Source organism: Pimephales promelas, chromosome 13 (assembly GCF_988280905.1).
Source record: "Pimephales promelas chromosome 13, fPimPro1.hap1.1, whole genome shotgun sequence".
In the NCBI taxonomy this organism is placed as follows: Eukaryota; Metazoa; Chordata; class Actinopteri; order Cypriniformes; family Leuciscidae; genus Pimephales; species Pimephales promelas.
In genome coordinates this window covers 12,038,331-12,056,878 of record NC_142781.1, presented here as the reverse complement: position 1 = coordinate 12,056,878, position 18,548 = coordinate 12,038,331, and the positions used below count along the sequence as shown (strand labels likewise).

The 18,548-nt window shown below is 39.9% G+C and overlaps 2 protein-coding genes across 2 annotated transcripts; both read right to left on the bottom strand.

Annotated features, from left to right (window-relative positions):
• Positions 1-1,507: 1,507 nt before the first annotated feature.
• slc30a1a (solute carrier family 30 member 1a) lies at positions 1,508-9,462 on the bottom strand. The gene is made up of 2 exons (XM_039693182.2): positions 8,700-9,462; positions 1,508-2,536 (listed from the first exon to the last, which is right to left on the bottom strand). The coding sequence occupies exons 1-2, from the start codon at positions 9,280-9,282 to the stop codon at positions 1,644-1,646; spliced, it is 1,476 nt and encodes a 491-aa protein (XP_039549116.2). The 5' UTR covers positions 9,283-9,462; the 3' UTR covers positions 1,508-1,643.
• Positions 9,463-9,919: 457 nt separating this feature from the next.
• nek2 (NIMA-related kinase 2) lies at positions 9,920-17,764 on the bottom strand. The gene is made up of 10 exons (XM_039693184.2): positions 17,099-17,764; positions 16,894-17,018; positions 15,189-15,406; positions 14,871-15,111; positions 13,472-13,554; positions 13,218-13,344; positions 11,825-12,047; positions 10,778-10,832; positions 10,543-10,619; positions 9,920-10,393 (listed from the first exon to the last, which is right to left on the bottom strand). The coding sequence occupies exons 2-10, from the start codon at positions 16,987-16,989 to the stop codon at positions 10,182-10,184; spliced, it is 1,332 nt and encodes a 443-aa protein (XP_039549118.2). The 5' UTR covers positions 16,990-17,018; positions 17,099-17,764; the 3' UTR covers positions 9,920-10,181.
• Between the last annotated feature and the right edge of the window lie 784 nt (positions 17,765-18,548).

Below are 18,548 nucleotides of genomic sequence, written 5' to 3'. Positions count from 1 at the left end.
AATGTGATCCGAATTAGATATGTTTTTTTTTTTTATCTGATTGCGTTCACTCTGTATCTCTAGGTGGATTGAAGGCTGAAATTGAAATCAAGTCTGATGCCCCCCCCAGGGATCAATACTGGGCCCACTGCTCTTTAACATTTACACTTTTCAGTTCAATAGGCCTAAATTATAATGTTCTATTCACTGTAATGTTTTAGTATCTTGTTCTATTCATTATTTATTAAAATAAATACAAAAGGCATTTGAACTGAACCGTACCAAACAAGCATGTTTAATTCACAATGACACATTTGACAGTAATATATATATATATAAAAAAACATTTCAGCTGGCATGGTACTTTTAAAATCCTAATTGTTACAAACACTTCATCTGCACTTTTATACTGAGCTCATCTTTCCTCTACAGACTTTATAGAAAGTCACTAAACTAATAATAAAGTCCTAATACATTTTCACAAATTGCATATTTCTTTTACCAAATGCTAAAAATGGCAACTTTAAATAGTGTTGTGAAGTGTTGATATTCTGCTTTTCCCTCCCAATGAAGGCCACTGAGTAGATTGTGCGGCATCCCAAATGATATGTTCAACCCAAACCTACGTGCCTATTCCCTCTGTATTTCAGACAGCAACCCGCTTGTCTTTTGGTTTACAATGTTGCTTGGTTGCTGTAAGGTTTCTATAACCACAATTTATTTGGTCATGCACATTTGCCAAACGAGTGCTTTCCACAATTCAGAGGACTTCCCTTCAGTTTTACAACAGCATTAACAAAATATCAGTCCTCCTCTCGCAGTTCCACAACAAAAACATATTTTTTTACAGCATTTCCACCTCGTGTTTAGATTGACAGAGCACAACAAACAAGGCATCAGCTCGTATATATGTTAAAAATAATAATAATAATAAAAAAAAAACAATAAGAGAAGGTTGTCTAGTTCCTACACTGACTAGTTTCAGTGCTATTACACAGCAGTTTGAAATATAGGCATGGTGAAGTACAGTGGAAACATCTTCAGATCATCTAAATAGAGTGAAAGATTCAACAGCAATCTTTAAAAAACATCTAAAAATACTCTCGGTTAAAGCATAGATCATTTTTGTTTACCTCCTAATATCACCAAATCTAAATCTTACAAAAGGCTCTTAAAAAAAAAACTTAATTACCAATAACTTAAATACATAAATTATTACATCTCTCACAAAATTGAAAAGTTGACTAAGAAAACAAAACAATATAAAGTTTGAATTTGTGAAATACAAAACAGAAAACAGATGGGTAAGAAAGAAAAATAAAACAAAACTGGTCCAGAAATTTCTACTTGGTCCAGCAGCCGAACATCGTTGCATTACCTCCACAGGAAGGACACCAGAGTCTGACGTCCTGTACGAAGACGAGCTTTGGCACAGACACACCAATCAGACGATGCGGTAAACACACATGCAGAGGAGGCCAGCCTTGCTCTCCAGCCGATTTAAATAGTCAATATGTCGGTGTGGTGTATCAGAGGGCTGTGTGGTGCACGTGTTGTCATGGGGTTTAGTTCTTCTCACAGCATGGTATACATCATTCAGCTGATCCAAAACACATTGGTACCCTTAACAGAACCGAATGTTCTCTGTCTAACCCGCTGCTTGCTCACAACGACGACTCCACCTCCCTAGTGATGATCACGACGGATTCCGCTTTGCTTGTGTCCTCCACGGACTCGCTGATGATCTCCAGAGATGTGGCAGAAGCACTAGGTATCGTTGGGGTCTTGGAGTCGCACAGTTTCTTCGGCTCTAAAACTCCGTCGGGAGGTTTCGCGGCGTCGATTGCGCCACAGCAGAGCTTCGGGGCGCACTGTGTTCTACAGGAGAGCTCGCAAAGCGACGTGCGAGACTCGGAGTTCATCGTTACGAATTCCGGTTGAATGGTCGTGGCGTGGATGCCCTCGTTGTGGAAGAAGTCCTTGATCCGCTTGGCCACGTCCATGTAGGACGTCGGGTCCTGGCATTTGATGTGCGCGGTGGCGATGATGCGACTGCCCGCCAGCTGCCAGATGTGCAGCTCGTGCACCGCCAACACGCCGTCCAAGTCCCGCAGGCGAGAGTTGAGCTGATGCATGTCGATTTGCTTGGGGACGGTCTGTAGCAGGATGAGTGCAGACTCCTTCAGCAACGGGTACGTGGTGTAGAGGAGGATACAGACCATAATGATGCAGAGCGTGGGGTCGAGGTAGAGCACCCAGCAGGGTCCCGCGGTGGACGTTACGTTGGTTCCAGCACTGCTGATGTTGAGCGAGTGGTCTGCACAATAATGGCCCACACAAGGGTTCTCGCAGACAGTGTCCTTCTCGCATGGCGTCCATACAAAAATGAAGATGATGGCATTGATCACCACTATGACCGAACCAAGAGCGTCTCCCAGGACGTGCAGGAAAACACCCCGCATGTTGAGCTGGGATGCGGAGTCGTGTCCGTTCTCGAGCTCTTCGTACGGAGCGCTGCCGTTAATTTGCAAATCCACGTTGTCGCTATTACACATCTCTACGGAGGAGAAAGAAAGAAAGCAAGTGTGAACATTCAAGGAAATCTGTAGCCTGGGTTTCCCCATTTTGCCTTGCCGCAGCGCGATTTTATTCGCGCTGCTAGGCAGTCTGGATACTAAGAGTGGGTATTGAGACAAATTTCACAATTCGATTTCGATTCACAAGCTTGCAATTCGATTTCGATTCGATTTAATATCGATTATTTTGGATATCAGTTACAATAAATGGCAATTTTTCTCAAGGGCATCAAATCTCTTAACTAATGCTGTAAACTGTGGGAGTCTAGTTGTAGCCTACTAGGGTTCATTAGCCTAATATGAAGGTAATAATGAATGAATCACTTAAATTAGACTTATTTCTTTTTATAATAAGAAGATTATATGAAATAAAAACATTTAAATGGTGGCCGTCATAAAAACTTGCCAGATTTATGCAAATATGCATTAAATATTGAAGAACATTAAGATTATAATGCATATGTAATATGGTGTTTTTATTTAGCAAAATGCTCCTCTCTAGACTTGTGTAATCTTTTAACACACTTTCAGAAGCTCATTCATGTTTATTTCGCGCTGTGACTGGTATTATTAAGCCGGAAGAGAGATCAGCGCTGCTGCATCTCTTGAGCTGCGCCAGAGCGATCTCACGCCACAGCGCCAAAACACTATTTATGTTTTTGAATTTCTAAAGAAAATGGACGTAATTTGAAAATTGAGACTTTGTTTCATATCAATAGTAACAATGGACAAAGATTATTGCGATTTTTTGAATGCGCGCAGCCGCGATACAATGTCCCATTCATTCAAATGAAACAGGATGACTAATCGATTCTTGAGACTTAAGAATCGATATCGGTTCGTAAAAATGAGAACCGATTAATATCGAGAAATCGATATTTATTACCCAGCCCTACTGGATACCATGAACCAAATTATCCCCTGAAACAGGGAACCAAGCACAGAACGGGGAGGGAGCTAAGGCGCATTTGATAGACGTACAGGCGCATTTGATAGACATTCGTAGCACCCCATAATACAGCTCTGGGCATTCGTAAACCATGCCTCAAATATGACAAAATTTACATGTGGTTTCCAGACCATGTTTCATTCTCAATGATACGTGGTCTGGCGTTGCACATAGGACAAAATAGGAGTTTGAAAATACAGCAGTTACGCTTTGTTCCGTTTAACTGGATTTACAACTTCCTCCAATTCCAAATTTTGTGTAATAAATGTGAGGACAATGTGGGCGTTGGTGTTTTTTTTCAGGGCGCATGTAATTCTATTGGCTTAACAGCATGCTGAAATAAAATATAAAAGCACAGGGACGCATCACTGTTTACACTACTCTGTTCGTTTGTGTTCACAGCATTCCAGACAACAGTGTTGGAGCAGCGTGGGGTGGACGTGGAATGCAGTGTGGACTTACGGGAGGTTTTCTTTCCTGGAGCAAGGAGCATTTTTTGAAAGAGTCCATTTTCTCTCTCTCAGAGTGTTTCTCTAACCAATAAGCATGCGACAAGCAGAGAAATGAAAAACTCAATGGAATTGGATCCCATCGACATTAATTCAATTGGTAAAAACGTTATTTTGTTTGTTTCATGGAAGAAAATAAACTGTACACACTCAAATGACCTTGGTGAGTAACTGACGGCATTACTTCCATTTTTTACTTCAAGCAATATTACATTTGACTGAATATTAAAAACATTTTCACAGATTAAAAAAAACCTGGCCTGGAGTATGTGAGTGGAGTGGAGCAACGGTAGTTTCCCTTCCCGCTTAAAGTGTTCAGTACCGCCTTCACACTGGCAGTTGAAATCAGCTCCGTAATACGCAATACGTTCCCAACGGACGTCGTACTACACAGTGAAAAGCGTCGGACGCGGGTAGAACAAAAATGGCGGAGAGATTAAAGTTTGATTCTGTCAGGTCTGTATGATCTCTCTGATTAGGGTTATGCTGCGTGAGGAAAGTTGCTCAGGACGTTGACATGTCAGGTCGGCTAAAAAATGTGATATAGTGGTCAATATTTCAATGTCTACCTTCAATTTAATTGTATTAACTGCCCTTATAAACGTTAGAAAGTCATGAAAATAAAAAATGACATCACAACTTTTCGTTATAAAATCAATATTTATTTTATTAAAAGTTAATAATTCAGGTTTGTTTATCAGTACCATAGCAACGGTCAACTTCCGCTGGAATTGTCGGATAGGAACCGTCCGTAGCTTTTCGCAGGAGTTCAAATTTTTGAACGCATCCGGATGACCAACGGACACGATTTTCTTCGCACCGCACTCGGTCGGACCCGTTTCGGACCCATTCGCATGCGGTCTGCGAATCTCCATAGGAAATGAATGACTTCCGGTCGTTTCGCAGCCGCATCGGAGCTGATTTCAACTGCCAGTGTGAAGGCGGCGTCACTCTCTCATTACATGGACAAAAAACAGTGTTCCACCACAGAAAGTTAAGGCTCATCCAAGAATGAAAACTATAAAGATAACTATTAGCATCCACACCAATGCACAATAATGTGGCCCTTTCATCGCTGCTTGCAGCTTTAATGTTTTGTCTATTATTGCTTCGTTTCGCTTTGTTACGGACATTTAACGGTGTGTACATACATGCGGAATCACTCGGACATTTAAAGGCGTGTAAACATGCGGAATCACTCGGACATTTAACGGCGTGTACATACACTCGGAATCACTCGGACATTTAATGTAGACATACATGCAAAAGATGATGGTTCGTTTCGGCATGGACATACACGCGGATAGCTCAAAATGCGTATAGATAACACGCCACTTGACTTGAAAGTGGTGTGTATGTTTACGCAAAGTCATGATGCCATGTTGACCTGTAGTACCCCATTCACTGCACATTTTTAATGCATCTTATCAAACACATTTGAGGTCTTGGAGTCTTTACCAACAAGCCGATGAGTTGAATCAGGTGTGTTTGACTAGGGAGACAGTCTTTTGACTAGCACATCCAAAATGTGCAGCGCTGGGGGCACCCCAGGAGGCTTTAGTTCAGGACCTTCTGTTCATTAATAGAACATATTTGCAATGAGCTGATGATTCACCGAGTCCTGTGGGGCGATGTTACCCATCTGTTCATCTCTCTTCTGGACTGTCTTAAACAAGCAAGACGACATGATGAGCTTGGTTGAAAATCCTCCAAATAAGCAAAGTGACTGTTTCAACTTTGAAATCATTTTTTGTTTTCTTGAGGGAATCTGGTTACAGTTCTGCTTATCTGATAAAAACAGATAAAAGCACAGAAAGCACATGATCTTTGGTGGGAGTGAGCTGACATACGATCCCATTGTAGTGGATCCATGGAAACAAGAGATTTAAAGGGTTAGTTCACCCAAAAATGAAAATTCTGTCAGTATTTACTCACCCTCATGTTGTTCAAACCCCGTAAGACCTTCGTTCATCTTCGGAAAACGAATTAAGATATTTAAGATATTAAAATCGCTCCTGCATACAGTCCATAGGCTTCTTGAGGGACTGGCTCTTGCCGTCCCCGAAAAGTCATAAAAGACATCGTTAAAATAGTCCAAGTGACTACAGGGCCTCAATCTTAAGTTTATCAAACGACGAGAACACTTTTGTGCGCAAAAAAACAACAAAAATAACGACTTTATTTCAACTATTCGTTTATTTCTCCCTCTGCGCGAGTCAGCTAACTAGTTTAATAGCGTAAGCTTCTGTTATTGTACGTCACACGCATCACACACACATGACCAGCGTCGACCAATATTGAGCCTACGTGTGACGTAGCTCTACGCAATCACACTACGTTAACGGACTATAGGCTTATGGAGAAGGAAGTAAATAGTTGAAATAAAGTCGTTATTTTTGTTGTTTTTTTGCGCACAAAAGTGTTCTCGTCGTTTGATAAACTTAAGATTGAGCCCCTGTAGTCACTTGGACTATTTTAACGATGTCTTCAATTACTTTTCGAGGACAGCAAGAGCCAGTCCCTCAAGAAGCCTATGGACTGTATGCAAGAGCGATCTTAATATCTTAAATATCTTAATTTGTGTTCCGAAGATGAACGAAGGTCTTACGGGGTTGGAACAACATGAGGGTGAGTAAATACTGACAGAATTTTCATTTTTGGGTGAACTAACCCTTTAACCTAATTATACAAAAGCTCAAGATTGATGGTTTCCCACAAAAAGAGATTAATCATATAAATAAACCGAGCGTGATTAAAAAACTCCTTCCAAGGCCTCCAAGACAATGGAGAGCTGTCGCTGAGTGTTTGTCTTCCCATGTTTTTGCAGTGGTCTGCCGTTTGTCAGACCCGTCTGCGGATTTTCGGCCGATTGAGTGTGTTGAATTGCCATTGGTGAGAGAGATCACTCGGATAGGCCGTTTAGTGTAATGGACCAGTGTACAATGAAAACAGAAGTGATTTTTTTTTCTGATTATGCCTCCAAATCTTGCTTACTTATACAAGAGGAAGCGAGGACTTTCAAGTTTATCCATTTGAATGACGAATGTTGGGGGTAACGCATAACAAGCAACGCAAGTTACGTAAAATCAGATTACTTTTTTCAAGTAACAAGTAAAGTAACAGTACTTTTAAATTTACAACAACATAAGTAATGCAAGTTACTTAGGATATATACACAAACATGGATATTTTAAAAACAGCAGCTTTTTCTATGTGGTTTGGCCATTCATCCACACGCAAACGCAGTAGCCGGTCACTGATTTTTTAGAAACTCCTGTTGAAGTGCTGTGTAGACTCTGAAACCAGAGATTTTGGCTTGTGACCATAGACAGTATAAGAAGTGGACAGAGCCATCTCATTGGAACTCCATTGAGACAAGTGAAGCCCGTTTTTGGCAATTTTTTAGCACTTCCATCCCTGACGCGCAGACTCAAACAGAGCTTTACGACGTAGATGTGACAAGAGCAACCCATCTGTCTTCTAGTGGCTGTGGCATGAGAAATCTGAATCATTCCCTTCTGAAACATGCAGAGGCGGAGAGTGTGAGTAGGAGCTGTCCATGAGCAAGAAGCAGGGGACACTTTTGCTAGGTATGATTAATTATTTTGTCATTTTGCCTCCAGGTTTCCAGAGAGTCACTTGGGTATGACACAATCATTAGCCTACTTTTACAAAACTGCTTCTACGGGGCCATAACATAAGCTACAAGGTAATGGAGCATTTTATACATTGTCGTGTTTCTTTAGAAATAAATAAAGGACAAATAGGGTCTTCAAACGCCTCAGATGTAAAGTTATTCATCAAAGAGACGCCAAAATGAATGAGAGTCAATGGAAACGCTAATGCAAGTGAAGTTCTGCTACAAGATGGCAGCTCCCGCGAGGCTTCAACTTCCGGTTAATGGATTACCCCCTTGCTTGTGACGTAGGAACCAGAACCAGTAATAAAAATTTTTCCAGGCTTCTGATTGGCCAGCATGTCTTTACGGTTAGTTATATCGCCACCTGTTGGTTTGGCATGCTCTTGACAGCACCATAGCGCGTTTTTCATGTGGACACGAAATATTTTATTTAAACGGAGGAAATACTCCCGTGTACGTGTGGACTAGGCTTTAGTTTTCCCATTTATTGACGTTGTGTGAATGCTTATAGTTAATTTAGACTAAACGTGTGCATTTACGCATCTCACTTGAACAAAAACAGATTTAGTATTCCTGAAAATTAATAAAAGCAGTGAAATGCAGTACCTGAATTAAATATGATGTTAAATAGTAGTACAAATGTACTTCATATATTTAACCTCACTTTATTAACCAATGACTTCTGGCCTGATATGATCCAATTGAATCATACTAATAAGCACAAATATTCTGTGATAAATTTGCATATCATCTTCTAAGTTTGGAAGGACATGAGGGCGAGTAAATAAGGACAATTCCCGGTTTCTGGTGAGCTATCCATCAATTGAAAATAATAGGTTTGTTTCTATGGTTGTGAGCAAACAAACGTAGCCAATAAGAAACACAAGCCCTAACAAGAAAGTTTTGCACACGTTTAAAAAATAGATAATTAATCCTCTCAATCATATCCGACTTAAATCCTGATGATATACATGACCTCGTTTGTTTTGTATTAAAGAGTATCCAGAACACTAACGATTTACTACGAAGCAGAAATGAGAACAAACCCGATTTACTCCGCTCCGGATTAACGCCATTCGGGCTGTTGTTGTGATTCCCGACCAGATTATTGGTCTCCTCCCCCGTGGACCGACTGTCCTCCAGCGTCTCGCATCGACGGACCTTCCCGTTCTTGTGTTTTTTGTGTCCCCCGTGGCTGTGTCCGTGTCCGCCGCCTCCGGCGTGGCCGTGAAAGAGACAGAGCCCGAGCAGGTTGACCAGCAGCCCCGCAGCCCCCACCCCGATCACCACGTCGGGTCTATCGATCTCATGGGGCTCCGTGAAGCGCTCGATGGCCTCCAGGATGATGGTGAAGCACAGCGCGGTGAGGAACACGGCGTTGACAAGCGCGCCCATCACCTCAGCCCTGATCCAGCCGAACGTGTTCTTGTTGGTGGACTGGGTCTGCTCAGCGAAGCGCACCGCTACCAGCGCCACGACTAGCGCGATCACGTCCGACAGCATGTGGAAGGAGTCCGACAGCATCGCTAGAGAGGACGTGATCCGGCTCACCACCACCTCCACGATGAAGAAGCCGAAGGTGAGCGACAGCATGCACAGCAGGCGAAGCCGGTTTTGTCCGCAGGCCATGATTCCACCGAGAGCAGAGCACAAAACAAAGCTTTAATCGAACACGGTCCTCTTTTGGATTAATATCCCATAACTGAACTCGTTCCCGACCGACAGACTGTAAGCGATGCGTTGCTCCGTGTGCAATGAGGACTGGGGATCGGGTTCGGTCCGGTTATACGGTCCGTTTTCCGTTGCTCGTCTGCAGACGGCTGAAACTTTGCACCCGGACCGGCGAACTTTCCACACGGAACACGCTCAGCGTTAGGCCACGCCCATACTCGCCTGCTATTGGTTGAGAGTATGGGGTTGAGGAAAATTTAAAGGGACAGTTCACCCAAAAACATTTAAAAACTGTTATTTGCTCACCATCAAGTTGTTACAAACTGTACGAGTTTCTTTCTTCTGGTGAACACACACACACACAAGATTTAAGACCGTTGATGGTATGGTATTTTATTTCCTACTATGGAAACCAATGGCTACAATCAACTGCTTGATTCCCAACATTTTTTTAAATTTCTCATTTTGTGTTCAAAAGAAGAAACTCATGGTTGGAACTATAAAATTAAATTTAAAAAAAAAATTATTCTACATTCTATTATTTTGACACTCAAAACTGAATTTTTCTGATTGTGACGAATAAAAACAAAACTGCTAATATTTGTACGTCTTTATTGTAAAGAAACAGCCATTCCAAATAAAAACACAAGTTCCACATCTATAAAATCATAAGAATACATAATCATTAAAAAAATAAAATAATCCAATGTTATGCCCATTAAATGAAGTTTTGTTAACTGTACTGTACAAATGCTACACAAATAAATAAAATCAGAAATCTTATTTCCTAATGTACACTAAATAAAATCCTCTTGACTTGATTGACCACACAAATGCACTACTTTCAGTAGTAAATTCTAGCGGATACCCAGCATTTCTTTGGGCTTTGGTAGGTACATTTTTTCCTCTTCTCCAAGAGCCTGGATGCGCATGTTTGCCCATTGGTGTCTCTTTACAAGACAATGTTCATTTGGTTTAGTGATCAGCTTGCTCTCGGGTCTGCTGTTCTCCTTGCCGTCTCCTGCAAAATGAACCCTCTTCTTTCCTGGAGAGACGTTCTCTTCGTTCTCTGTAAAAAATAAATAAAGAAATATATATATGCAATAAAAGAAAAAAAAAACACAAATGCATTAACAGAAAGCATTGAAATAAGAAAAAAACATGTTCACTTGACTATTAAGCGTTAAAAGGTTTTTTTAAAAAAAAATGGTTTTCTACCTGTGTCACTGGCACTGAGTAGAGACAACGCCCTCTGCTGGCGGATCAAATTATAAGCCTTCAACAAGCTCTCTGCTCTGTTAGAGACGAATTACAATGACATATCAGCAAAACATAGCATACGTGAACAAGTGTTCAATTGTTATAGCAATTTATAAAGCCCACTACTAATGTTAGCTGCTAATATTTAATGCAGTCACATGACCAGTACAGCAAAAGGCGGCAATATATTTACCTGGCCATCTTTTCATTTGATTGTTGTTCTCGAACACACAGCTCCTGTTCCCTTTCTACAAAAAAGTGAAAGGTCAGACACCACAAGCTCACAGAATGAAATGTCTTGCCCGGTAAGTGTTATATAAAGAGTTAGTTCACCTAAAGTGAATATTCTGTCATCAGTCACTCACCCAAACCCACTAGACTTTTGTTGGGAATTTCCAAACGCAAATTAAGATTTTTACTTCGACCTGAAGGATTTCAGTCTCTCCATTGAAAGTCCATGCAACCAATACTATAGCTGCGAGCCAAATGGTTCGAAGAACGTTAAGGACCGGTTCCAGTTATACGTTTCCACTTGAGCCTGGTTTGGCACAGCACGATTACAAACCGTTCTTGGTTCTAGCCAACATGTCTTACCAATACTTTGCATCACACACACCAAAGAGCTCAGTTATCAGCTCTACAGTGGAAAATGAACCCAAATCCTTACCGCATGGCCTGGATCGGCACAGAGTACGGTTAAGCAAAGAGAACGGTTTGGAGGGTTTCCTACGATGGAAAAGCAGCATTTGATGCTTCAATATTTCATGAAGATTGTAAAAGGAATCAACACGAATCCAGCGGTATAATCCTAGCCATCTGAATAGACACGATCCATTTATAACAAGCCTCAACATGCCTCCTTCGAAAGTTTCTAGTAATCCTGACGACCTTGGCTGTGTTTACACTTTGCCTTAACATGTGAACAGGATCCAGGATGTTGTCCATACAAAAGACAACAGTAAACAATGCACCATTTTGCCACAAATATCTTAACAACAGTATTATGGGTTTGGAACAACATGAGAGTGAATGGTAACAATTTTCATTTTTAAGGGAACTACCCCTTTAACAAAGTAACAAGGTGTTTGGTTTCTATTGTCACATGGGAAACGCCCTACCAATTACCATAATTGAACTTGAAAGCCCATTTACACTTCCCAACTGTGATTGGATTAGAAAGATTTCGTTCCAGAGTTCGTTCCAGGTGTAAAGAGGCCAAAAGAAACCCAGATGGACTCACGCTCTAGTCGCTGCTCTCGCTCTTCGATGGCCTGCTCTCGCTCGCGTAGGATCTGCTCCTTCAGCCGCAGCTCTGCCTGAAGCGACGGCTCCGGGTGTTTGGGCTGCTCTACGTCCACTGACCTGCGCCGCTGCTTCTCCTGAAGTCTCCTCTGCTCCTGGGCTACATAGCCTGAGATCAAGCTGTTCTGCAGAATGGACTCCACCGAGGGCCTCAGGTAGTCCTAACAATAGAGAACAGCTAAATCAGAATGTCCCACACAGCAGAGAGGGCAATGTAAAAGGAAAAATCTAGTCGATATTTTTAAATTCGAACAATAATACAAATAATGCACAGAATGTTTTGGGGTATAGAAATGAGAGAAGCAGTTTAAAAAAGGCATGTTTTTATGTTTTGTCCGGCTGGATTGTTTCTGCTCCATACGTGAGTTTTGCTATGCTTCACAGAACCAGGATGTGGCCCCATCCACACTACTGCGTTTTCGTTTAAAAACATTTTTTGCTACGTGTGCACCTCCTGTCTAGACTAAAACAGAAAAAAACGAAGACCTAAAACGGAGAAGTTTAGAAACGCTGCTGCTCAGTTTTGAATCTCCGTAGAGCGTTTTAGTGAAGACGGGACAAACCGGAAGACTTTAGAAACGATGACGGAGAGGCTCACGCTCGGCTCTATGATTGGACGTGTCATTGCTTGATTCGTCAGCCACCCATCACATGACCCGTGCCCGACGTAAGAAAACATGCAAAAACGACTTCGTCATTAGTCCATAAAAATAAATCTATGGTTTTCGACATTTCTAATCTTTGCAGAGGTATCTAACGTTACTTTCTTCTTCATCAAATCAGAAGAATAGTCAATCCGTTTCCCGTTTACACCGGCACGCGCACGCCCAGTGTTGGTGAATGGTCACGTGATCCGACGGAGATCAATTCTAATACGCAGATAAAACACTGGTGTTTTTTTTTTTCGTTTTAATTCTCCGTTTTTAAACGAAAACGCAGTAGTGTGGACAGGGCCTTAGTTGTTGCATTGCATGCTTGTTATTTTTTTGGGGGCGGGGCAATGATGGGAGTGGTGTTTTTATTGGGTGTCGAATTTCAAATAAACATATTTCTCAGAAATAGCTAACTGCAGCTTTAAACGCATTGAAATTGTTTTCAGAACTGCTATACAGTGTTTTATTTAAATCATACATGCCTTCATTATTATTACCCAGTCACCCAACTGACCAAGAGTTGCAAAACAACTTCTTTCAGCCAATCACATTTCAGCAACTGTTCAGTCAGTTAACAATCCTTTGAATTCAAATTCACTTTGACTTTATCCGACAAGTTATACTGAGAAAAAAAATTGAAAATATAAATGACGGTCTTCAAGACAAAACTGAGTTTACCTTCAAGTTCAGCATTTTGGAAAGGAGCGTGTTCATATCCTCTGAGTATCGGTAAGGGATTCTCTTAAACTTCCCTTCTCTGATTTTTCCGGCCAGCTCTGTTTGGTTGTATGCTGTAAATGGGGGACTTCAAAAAAGAAAGAATGTGACAAAAAGATTCAAGATTCGCAACTGCCTATAAAAACACAATCAGTCTGAAGATAATGGAGTACGGTGGAACCAGTAAAAATACGAGAGGGACAACACATACTTACGATAAAGCACATAGTTCATAGAGTAAACATCCTAAAGACCATATGTCTGATTTTTCGTTATAGGACATGCGATTAATTTGTTCCTGTGAATGCAAGAGAAAAATATTAATAAAACAAGAACAGCCGTGACGTAGAAATATTATGATGAAACAGTGGAACAAATAATTACATGACAAGACATGAACATTCAGTGAGCTTGTAGGAGAACTTGTTTGGAAAAGTGGGGCTCAATCCAGCATTGGTTCTAAAAGCACAACATCCCATTGGTGTGTATCGACATCTGCCAGTAAATATGCACTTAAAGGAGTAGAGTAAAAAAAAAACTTTTACTGATAATTTACTCACCCCCATGTCATCCAAGATGTCCATGTCTTTCTTTCTTCAGTCGAAAAGAAATGAAGGTTTTTGATGAAAACATTCCAGGATTTTTCACCATATAATGGACTTCAATGGGAACCAAACGGTTCAAGGTCCAAATGAGAGTTTCAGTGCAAAAAGCAAACTGTTCAAAGGGCTTTAAACAATTCCAAATGATGAATAAGTGTCTTATCAAGCGAAACGGTCAGTCATTTCAAAAATAAAAAAAAGCAACAACCGAAACGAATTCGAAAAAAGATTTGTTAATTTTGATGAATGTGCATCTTAATTTCTGTTCGACTAAATAAAGAAAGACATGGAGATGTTGGATGACATGGGGGGTGAGTAAATTAACAGCAAAAGTTTTTTTTTGTTTTTTTAAAGTGAACTACTCCTTTAAAGGGATAGTTCATCCAAAAATGAAAACTCGCCTTTAAGAATTAGTTTCTTCTCAGAACATGACATATTTGGCGAGTAATTTCCCCTCTAGAACATGGAAGTCTGTTACCAAAATTCTTAACACCTCCATTATGTTCCACAAAAGAGAGTCACACTCTGTAAAAACTGATCTTTTGAAGTTTAAATAAAGATTATTGGCATAATCTTTACACGAAAATACAACAGTATGCTACTTTGAAATTTCACATTTAATTCAATGCGTTACTTGTCATTGATTGGCAATTAATTATTTGTGAAATTTACTATTAATTTCTGAGTGAAGTAAAATTTCCATCAGTGTAGATTTTTGGAACAACAATAGGGTGAGTAAATGAATGCTGGGCGAACTATCTCTTTAAGTGTCTGCCAAACCCCATCTTCCCTCATAATCCCAGGAAATGATTTCAGTTGAACCAACTTGAACTGAGTAAGCTACTTTTCAGTAGAATTTGAATTTCTCATATTTGAATTTCCCGTTTTTATAAAGGTGACTTATATTTTCATTAGACTTTCTCTCTTAGACATTTAGATACATTTCAAATAAAATGTACCACGGAAAAATCCACTCGTACAAGAATACTCCTTGAGATTAAGGAACACTTACTGGCGACATGTAATATGGAGTTCCAACAAATGTTTTAGCAAAGCTTGTATCGTGGTTCAGTATCCGAGCTAAACCAAAATCGCCAAGCTTTACATTCTGTTTGACGTCCAGGAAGATGTTTGCAGGTTTCAGGTCACGGTGCAGGACTGTACTGCTGCCGTTACTTCGACTATGGCACTCTTTTAACGCCAGGGACAACTGTGCCATCACACGCAGGATGAATTCTTCTTGCAGGTATCGTCTGTAAAGAAAGTGTCAAATAAAAAGAAAAAAAAAACATTGCTGTAACACAGCTTGATCAGCAAATTAACCATTTACCTCTCTTTGATGCATCTGTTGATGAGGCTGGCGAGATCTCCACCCTCACAGTACTCCATCACTATATATAACGTTGTGTTCGTCCGGTCTATAATTCTGTCGTAGTATCGAACGATATTTGGGTGCTTCAGCTCACGGAGCAAATTGACCTCTGACACCAGCATCTGTTTCTCTGCCTCGGCCATGGTGCCATAGTCCAGCACCTTCCACACTAGAACCTAATGAGAATAGGTAACAAGGTCCAAAATTAGCTAGCTGGAAGAGAGCCCCCCCCCCCCCCCAAAAAAAAAAAAAAAAAATTATATATATATATATATATATATATATATATATATATATATATATCGCACACTTCCCTAATTGTGTTAGGAGAAAAACAGTGCGTGGCAAAAGTAGCATGCCTAAATTTACAGAACTCATAGAAGAGTAAGCAAAAGCACCCTATTTCTGGTGAGATTTGGACAATTCACTATCCCATGAGGCTATGCGAGAGGATTTGTGACGGAACTGACGCTGGTAGGTCACATGGTAATGATATAACACAGCAAATGTAGTATGTCTGGATAACATTCATACTAGCAGTCACAAATTAATTATAACATTTACTTATTAAAATAAGTACAAACTCAAAGGAGAACGCAGCCTAGGTGTGAAACAATATACCCGCGTCACAATTCGGTTCGATACAGTGCACACAATACAACACTCACGATAAAACAAAAAAACACTAAAACGGAAAGGGGTTTTCCCCCATTATTATGATTATTTCTAAGACCCATTGATACGCAGTTTACAAAAAGTACAGTTCATTTTAAGTTACTCTTGCACTATGTCCATGAAAACATACATTTAAATAATAAACATGCATGATTAAATAAATGTTGTAAAAAAGATATTTTTTTATGTACTACTACTAATAATAATAATGAATAAACATGATATCTTAAATGTATAACCTTCTGTGATTACAATATTAAATCTGTAAAAACTTTGGGTGAAGTTAACTATATACAATAAATAGTGTTGCCTTTGTGCTATTAAATTAATCACATCTAACATGAAAGTTATATATACATGTCATGTGTGTGTGTGTGTGTGTGTATATATATATATATATATATAATAAACACAATGTGACTAATCTTTTTGACAGCACTAATTGTGATGTATTGTGACAATATATTGTTAAGTTACAACACCCCAAACTTTACTTAAACTTTTGAATTGGCTTTATGCACATCTGCGCTACTTCCTGAACTTCAGCCAGCTCCTTTTTTTACTGTCTGCCATTATTGGACAAACTGATTAATCCAGATGTGTCTGATTATTGTTGTGACTACTGAGGTCAGGCACACCTGGATTAATCAATTTGTCCAATAATGGCAGACAGGAAACAAAGTAGCTGGCTGAAGTTCAGGAAGTAGTGCAGCCTTGCATAAAAGATATTTATTTTTTAGCTAGTCACGTGCCTCAAGAATAATAGCAAACAAATGATGTTACACTTTTAACTATTATGAGCTGATATTTAGTAATGTAAATATTAAGGGCATTCATACACATAAAGTGTTGGTTAAATAACCCAATCCTTTCTGAGGGCTAACAATACTTTATTTTCTGACTTTGATTAGTTTCACGTGTCTTAAAAGCACACTAGAAAAAACACAAAACTGCTCATGCGATACAGTTCAGTCTGAACTTTATTCACCTTTCCATCTGATTTCCTTTTGACTTTCTGGCAATTCCCATAAGATCCACATCCTATGGTGAGCATCACCTCATAGTCTTCGGTTTTGGACGGCATCACAACACAACAGCCGCAGCAGGTCCAAACTTCAGACAAAAACAGCAGAGTTCGGTTATTTAAGTGCTAAAATGTAACAGAGCAGGATTCATTCAAACTATTCACTTACCGTAATTCACTCACTGCTGGTGTCTTGCAAAATTCGCGTATAGTTTTAGTTAGTTTTAGAAACGTTATCGTATCTTGTTTGTGTTGAGAAACAAAAAAAGACGAGGAAAAAAACACGCAAGCTGATTTTCAAACGTGCGCACAAATTCTGGATTCTGATTGGCTGGACTTGAGAACTGGCGTTGATCTCATTGGTCCGTATGAGGACACAGCTTGCAGGTTGCCAAGTGCTGAAGAACCGCGAGAACGCCCGGGAACAGCGGGAGGATATTTCTTAAAGGCACAGGGTGGACACTGAACAGAATTTACAATTTTTAAAACGCAACTGTGATGTATAAAAGCCCATTTACGCCAAATAAGAGACAAAAATAATTATTTGGTAAACCTTGACGTACTAGTATTTACACAAGGATGCAATTTATGAAGTACTAAATTATAAATTGTGATATAAAAAGTCAAAAATTATGATACATTTTCAAATATAAGTCGACAATTTTCAGTTGTCCATGAGTTATTTATTTATTTATTTTTTTAAATTTGAAATTGACATTAAAAGTCAATGTCGAGTTTTTTGTCACAGACAGTCATTAAGGCCAGATTAGGATGTAGTTTAAAAATCGATCGTGCTCAATCACCACAGCTATAATGATAACGGCACAGAGAAAATATATCACTGGAATCACTTTCAGAAGTTATCAGAACGATTTTATCCATCCAGCTGATGAACGATAAAAACAATGACAGCCAATCAGAATCCATCTTGCTGTAACGAGTATGAACATTTAACTAGTAACGCAGTGTTAAACCCTGTTTGTGTCAAGCGAAGCATTAAAAAGCAGTGGTTAAATAACATATCGGAGATTAAAATAATATCAAATTTGTCTAATCTAAAATAAATATCAAAATTAGAGATGAAAAATTAACATAAGAAATTGCCTTTGGTCAATTATGGTTAAATAAATGTTCAGGGATATCGTCCAAAGATTTTTATAATATTGGCGCTATGTGTTGATGATATATGGCAGCTAGTAAATACACTAAAGTTTCGTCATGCTAGCATGTGTGGAAGTACTTAAAACAAGGGTGTTAAAACTAGCCCCGCTCTCCCCTTATCTTTTTATGTTGTCATTGTTTTATTTAACCTGGTTCAAGTTACACGATCTGCTTGACTTAAAAAAATAAAAAGAAAAGGCTAACGTTCCTCCTGAGGAGCGTAGCGTCTGCAGACTGACCTCTGCGCCCGCCACTTACTGGAGGGAGCTGCTGCACACTGACCGTTCCTCCGCCTGGGGGCAGCAGTGTGTCTCTCTCTCTCTCTGTGTGTGTGTGTGTGTGTTCATCGCGCTGCCCGGTGGGTGTGGCAGGACCAAGGTTCACATTAAGCCCCTTTTACTGTCTATGATAAAGCCCTGTTTCAGCCCTAAAGTTTCACTGGATGAGTTTATAGCCAG

Bases quoted from the DNA above. Each gene is read 5' to 3' on its own strand.
- slc30a1a (XM_039693182.2), bottom strand. From the start codon at position 9,282: ATGGCCTGCGGACAAAACCGGCTTCGCCTGCTGTGCATGCTGTCGCTC. The intron at 2,537-8,699 runs GTTTGTTCTCAT...TCTCCTCCGTAG, and splicing joins TCCGGAGCGGAGTAAATCGG to AGATGTGTAATAGCGACAAC.
- nek2 (XM_039693184.2), bottom strand. From the start codon at position 16,989: ATGCCGTCCAAAACCGAAGACTATGAGGTGATGCTCACCATAGGATGT. The intron at 12,048-13,217 runs GTAAACTCAGTT...CTCTATTGTTAG, and splicing joins CCAAAATGCTGAACTTGAAG to GACTACCTGAGGCCCTCGGT. The intron at 10,620-10,777 runs GTAAATATATTG...CGTCTCTAACAG, and splicing joins TCAAATGAAAAGATGGCCAG to AGCAGAGAGCTTGTTGAAGG.